The sequence below is a fragment of the Buceros rhinoceros genome, unplaced genomic scaffold (genome assembly GCF_000710305.1).
Source record: "Buceros rhinoceros silvestris isolate BGI_N320 unplaced genomic scaffold, ASM71030v1 scaffold16843, whole genome shotgun sequence".
In the NCBI taxonomy this organism is placed as follows: Eukaryota; Metazoa; Chordata; class Aves; order Bucerotiformes; family Bucerotidae; genus Buceros; species Buceros rhinoceros.
In genome coordinates, this window is record NW_010401962.1 from 27,726 (window position 1) to 33,661 (window position 5,936).

At 56.8% G+C, this 5,936-nt stretch overlaps 1 protein-coding gene across 1 annotated transcript in view; it reads right to left on the reverse strand.

Annotated features, from left to right (window-relative positions):
- The window catches only part of LDLRAP1 (low density lipoprotein receptor adaptor protein 1), a 13,116-nt gene extending 7,999 nt beyond the window's left edge, over nucleotides 1-5,117 (reverse strand). The window contains exons 1-3 of the mRNA XM_010132478.1: nucleotides 5,022-5,117; nucleotides 3,378-3,490; nucleotides 614-728 (exon numbers count right to left, since the gene is read on the reverse strand). Of these exons, the coding sequence (XP_010130780.1) occupies nucleotides 614-728; nucleotides 3,378-3,490; nucleotides 5,022-5,117 (324 nt within the window). The remainder of the gene's footprint in view (nucleotides 1-613; nucleotides 729-3,377; nucleotides 3,491-5,021) is intronic.
- Nucleotides 5,118-5,936: the final 819 nt, after the last annotated feature.

A 5,936-nucleotide genomic window follows, 5' to 3' on the forward strand; every position in this document is an offset into this window, starting at 1 on the left:
AGAAACCATTTTCTACACACAGGTCTCTGTTCCTCGGCGCACAGCGGGGTCCCCTGCGCTGGTCCTGCAAAGATGCGGCTAAAAATTTAGACAAGGAGCTTCAACAGCAAAAAGTGGAAGGAAGCCAGGGCGGTGAGCCCAGAACCTCTGGCTACATGCCTCCCATCAATGAGGCCGCCACTGGGCAACTTGCTGCCAGCCTCCCTGGAGACCTCCCCATCTGCCAAAGCCTCTCCACGTGCCGGGCTCAGACCAGCTCCAGCAGCCTCAGGAAGTGGATGCTGAGCAGGGAAGAATCCCTGGGACCGCAGCATGGCAGGGGGGGTTTTAGGTGCCAGTGCAGGGCTAGGTCCTCTCACCCTGCCCCAGACCTTGGGACTGAAAGGCTTTTACCTGCCAAAGCAAAGGGCTGAATCCAGCCCGGAGTTACACCCACTCAAGAGCGATGGCAGGATGACCTGCCCGCGGGCAGGCAGGGATGGCTGCAGGAGATGGGTGCTCTCCCACAGCCGCTCCCCCTCGCTAGGCAGGGGCAGAGCTGTTATCTCACCGGCGCAGCCCCTCTCTGCTTCCTCCTCCTACAGCTACATCCCCCTTCCTCCTCTGGACTGACCATTTTCCGTTTGGTACAGAGGAAGGCATGGCACTCCAGGTTCTCATTGAGCTGGTTCTGGGCAATGTAGGCAAACACTTTATCGTGGATCTTGTCTGCTGTGCAGTAGGATATCCTGAAAGACAGAACGAAACGTCTTGTCCGGGGCACTGTGTGCAAAGGAGATCCATGAACCCCTCCTCTGACCTGCCAGCAAGTGCCTACCCCAGCGCTTCCAGCTCCGGGGCCAAGCAGGGAAGGCAGAAGGAGCACAAGAACTTTACCAGGCTTCAGGGCAACGCCTGCCCAAAGCAGAGGAGCTGATGCCACCGGCTTGAGCTAAGAGAAGCCCGGAGCAACTGCCGCAGCCCCTGTGTGAACCACATGCACCACATGGAAAGGCAGGAGAGAAAAGAAAGTGCTTCACCTTGTGGGAAAGGACAGACAGCTCAGAGAAGGGACAGACTGCCAGCCTGGGACTATGCCTGACAAATGCTCTGCCTTCAGAAGAGCGACTTGGAGGATTTTCCTTGAAGGATAAGCTTGCAAGGAGAGAGAAGGACTTGTTCTCAGCCTACGATTTAATCTTGAGGCTCAGACCAGGGACAGAAATCGATGCAGAGGTGCCCAAGGAAAGCTGTAGGAAAGGCCAAATTTCGGGCTCCGAGATTGGCAGTAGCTGGAGCACAGGATGCTTTGAGACTCCTGAGCACACGGGGAAGGAGACTCAGCCTCCGCAGGGGAGCATCCCCAGGATGGCCGCGTCTCTCCCAGCCCCTGGGCAGGGCAGGGCTGACTCCAAAAGGCCAGTTGAGGCTCTGGAAGAGCAAGAGGCTGACCTGTCTGGGGAGACCAGGCTGTGAGCAAGGACTCAGCTCCCTTCTGCAGGGCAGCGGGTCCCTCAGCATCAGCCACCACCACTTCCCAGGGGTCCGTACAGGACTGAGTCTCTCGTCTGAAGCCGGCGATCAGAGGCTGGAGCAGCCCCAGAGGTTTAGAGCAAGGCAAAAGGCGCTAGCAGTGAGCAAAGCTGCTTCCCTGGGCACACAACACATTGAACAGGAATTTCAGAAAGAGAAAACCCCAGGAGAAGGCTGGACACTTCAGTGGAAGTCTTCCCATGGCCCCACATTGCCCCTTCAGCTCCTGCTCTTGCTGCCCCTGAGAGTTTGCAGGGAGGAGACTGTCAGGTTCCTGCTCCCAGCAGATGCTGGGACTTGAAAAAGCCACATTCAGAATTTACACTGCGTTAGTTTCTTGTTGCCTGTGAGGATGCCTCTGCTCAATGGCCTCTGTTTTGTTTTCCAGAGCTAAGCCATGGTCTGGATTAAAGAGGCACTTGGAAATTCACTCCTTTCTCCCATTTTTCTCAAAACAACGTGGCCAGTCATCATAATCGTGATGAAGCCACAGAAGATGGCCTGCACAGGCACATGGCCCTTCCAGCAACCCCCAGCGCTCAGCTCGGTACTCGATGGCCATTAATTTCCAGGGAAAGGGTAACTCACGCCCACCTCTGCGGTGAGCTGGTTTTATGGCAGCGGCACGTCTGGTGACAGTGCCATAGTCCCATCCTACCCCATCAAGCGATCCGGGGCAAGAGCCCAAAGCCAGCAGCACCCCAGTGACCAGAGAAGCCAAAGAGGAGACAGCAGAGTGTTAGAGGAAAGCTGTGGCACTGCCACTGGTGGAGCACACGCAGAGCGGGAAGGGTACCCCCCTCACGCACACAGACCTCAGCTTTCACCCCCACTCCCCCAGCGCCAGTGTCTCCAGGGAGCAGAATCAGCCCCCGCATCAACAGCCAATCCAGGATGCGCTGACCGCAGCCAGCTGAGCCTCGTACACAAGCACCGACCAGGAGGAACAGCTTTATCGACGGCTGTTAAAGCCTCTGGGGAAAATTAAGGCAGCAGGTAGAAACCCCGGCCCATGGCTCTGCCTGCTCTTACATCAGCGCAGCGATCCTGAGTTTGGCACAGCTGCATCACCCAACTCTGCTCTTTAGCAGCGGGTTTATCTCCTGGGGAGGGCTGGGGCTCAGCACCAGTGGCTCTATGCGACAGCTTAGTTTGAACTGGAGAGAAGTAAGCAGGTTAGTGGTCTGGTTAGAGATAGTGACCCAGCCCCAGGCTCCCCATCCCACGTCCAGCAAAGGGGCACAGAGCAGCAGGTGAAGGACAGAAGCAGAGTGGGGGGAATGCAGAGGGAGAAGGGATGGAGGAGATGGAGAGGGTCAGATCCGAGCTGAGCTCTGTTCCACCAGGCCTGCACCTGCCTCCAGCCTCTTGCCAAAGCCAGAGGAGCGGATCTGGGATAATCCCTCCTCACCCTCCCCACGTCAGTATTTGGTCTCAACAGCTGTCCCAGCCCTCCTCTGTGCCAGAGCTCTCTAACATACCAGAGGTGCAGAGCAGCCAGCGAGGGGAGGGAGCCCCCTGCCCACTCAGAGATGCTCTGACCACCCTCCACCATTGACTCACCCCGGTGCTTTGGCATTTCCATTGCCAAAAACAGGCAGTAAAGCCACGCGTGACCATGGAGCACCTGGCTGTGACTCTGCAGTCCGCACACACGAGACCTCCAGGCTCGTCACGTCTTTCTTTACCCTCGGTTGGACTCTTATCATAAATTCACCTTGAATTTAGCAACCACCCTCCTTCCCCCACTTTTGGTTTCCATCAAGCCATGATGACCAGCGAGGTGCCAGCTCAGCCTGGGTGGAGACGGGAGCAGGTGAGGGGCCCTGAGGCACTCGCCTACCGAAGCACTTCCCGTAACCCACCTGTATATGGAGATGTTCTCGATCAGCTCATTCGTTCCGCTGTCGTTTAACACGATCCCTCTGGGCGAGACTTTCAGAGTCACTTTCTGCAGTTTCTTCCCGCTTGCTTTTGCCTTTGGAAGGGAAGGAGGGAGGGGTGAGTTACAGGCTCTTCAAGCTGGTATATCCAAAGGTATGCGGGCAGAGCCGAGACTCTAGATACAGGCTAACTAGCACGTAAATTAACAGCTCTCATTAATACCAGAGTCTGAATTTACTACCAGCTGTGACAAGGCACCAGTTGACACTTTTCCTTCTTTGGAGCAGTAATTTCTGCTGGCATTAACGAGACGAGGACACATACCCAACCATGCAGGGGCACTTCCAGCCCAGCACCTCCAGGAGAATTTCCCCGCGGCAAAGCACAGAGCAGCAGCCGCTCAGCCGAGCCGCACGAGTGCTCGGAGACACCCTGGGGAGTTCTGTCTTTAGGGCCAGCTCCGGGGCAGAGGGGAATGCCGGCACGAACAGGATGGTGCTGCGGGACTGGGCTGCTGAGCAGCTGGCTTCAAGCTGTGCTCAAACCCCGCTCGGGTGGCAAAGCTTCTCCCGCGCCAAGGTCAGGCACCAGCTTAAAAAGTAACTAGACTTTTAAGTGCCGCTTTCTCTTATTTACTAGTTTCACGCTTTCAGCCTTCAGGTTACGCTCAGCTCATTGCCCAGCCGCTCTCCAAAAACAACCCCCACGCTCCTAGCTGCAGCCTCAGCCCCGCTCCCTGGGGACCTCACTTGAGCCACGTCCAGACCTCCTGCCCCTCCAAGGGTGGCCTCAGCCCTGGGGCTTTATTTAAAGGCTCCTTTCTCGGTTGATCAGCGCAGAGCGAAGGGCTCTGCCGGCGGCTCCCGTTTCATGTCAGCGCTCCCCTCCCATCTAGCTCAGCACAAGCCAGGAAAGGATCTGTCATTACCCAGCACACTTCGCCACCCCATTGAGTTTTATGACGGTTAACTGTACAATGGGGGTTTTGCCTCATTCAGTTTTATAAAGGCTTAAAGAAGCGTTAATTTTACTTGGAGCCTGGTGAGCAGGGGCTCCAGGGAAGCTCGGGGCTAGAGGATGGCTGAAAATTGCTCCCTCTTGCATCAGCAGGTACAGTGGATGGGGGCTGTGTTGGCTGGGAACTGGAGCAAGCTGTCCTGCCCCCAAACCTCTTAAGCCTCCAAATCCCAGGAAGGAGAACCTGGAGCGGCACACCAGCTCTTGGTCATGTGCCAGCTGCACTCAAAACACTGTCCCTACCTTACGAGACAAGAGGCAGCCCTGGGGAAGGCTGATTTCACCAGGTCAGAGGCTTCTTCCACACCCAGGGTCACCCAAGCTTATCAAGAAGAACCAGAGCTGAGACACAACACACCAGTTTGCCACAGAGTGCCCCATCCGTGGGCTGGAGCTGGCCCCAAGGACTTCCCAGTGCTTCTGTCTGCATTTTCCCACACACCACCCGGTGCCTGCTCACCCCTGGAAGGGCTGGACCTGCACTCCCAACACCCCCAGCCTGCAGATGGACAGCGCCGCCTCCAGACCTGCGGTTTGTGAAACCCTCCTCAGTGACAGCCTCGTTTGAAGAGCAGGAGACAGGGCTCTGCTCCAGCATGGACACTCACGGTGGCCACAATCCTTTTGACAGCGGCTGCAGAGAGCTCCTCTCCCTTGGGCTGCTCCACCAGTGTCATGCCCATGTACTTGAGGCTGAAGAGCATCCCCTCCAGCAGCGTCTCACGGGTATCGGTCCAGTTCTCTGGGAGCTCTAGAGAGACAACAAAGAGGCTCCTGGATTCCTGAACACACAAGGGTGCCCCTGTCAAGCCCTGAGGGAGGGTTTGGGTACGAGCAGGGTGCTGGTTTAGCTACTGCCTGGACTCTCGTGCCCGAGCGGCCGGGAGCTTGTGGTGCTGCCATGGCTTTAAGGCTGTGGGGAAGGAGATGGGGATAGACTCCACTGTCAGAGGAGGCAACAGCCATGAGGCAACCACAAGGCATTCACGAGGGGGACGTCATTGTCAGCCTTGGTAGCTCTCCAAGGCAGCAAAACCAAACACCCAGAACTTTGTCCACAAACCACAGCAAACAGCAGCCACCCTTTAATATCCACCAGCTCCTCGGTTTCTTCGTGAGTGCTCAGGCCGACACCACAACCGAGGCGGTCCTGAGCACCAGCCCCAGCCAGGTACAGGGGAGGGCTTGGCAACAGCAGTAACCTCACCTCATGGTGACCATCACCTTCCTGCAGAGGCTAAGACGGGATTTGCTGCTAGCTAAGCCCACACACAGGGATCCAAGAGACGTGCCGTGACTTGCTAAAGGAGCCCATCGCGAGCAGAGGTCTCCACTCTCCCCTGCAAATCACCAGGGAGGCCACCAGCCTCTCCCCTTACGTGCTGGAGGTGGGTGGGAAGGAGGATCCTAAATAGGGAGACAAGTTTGGAACCGAAGTGAAAGTCAGGCGGCTATTTCTCAGCCTGAAATTGCACAGCAGGAGCTCACTTCCACCAGCACCTGCATCTCCTGTGTTTAAGGAG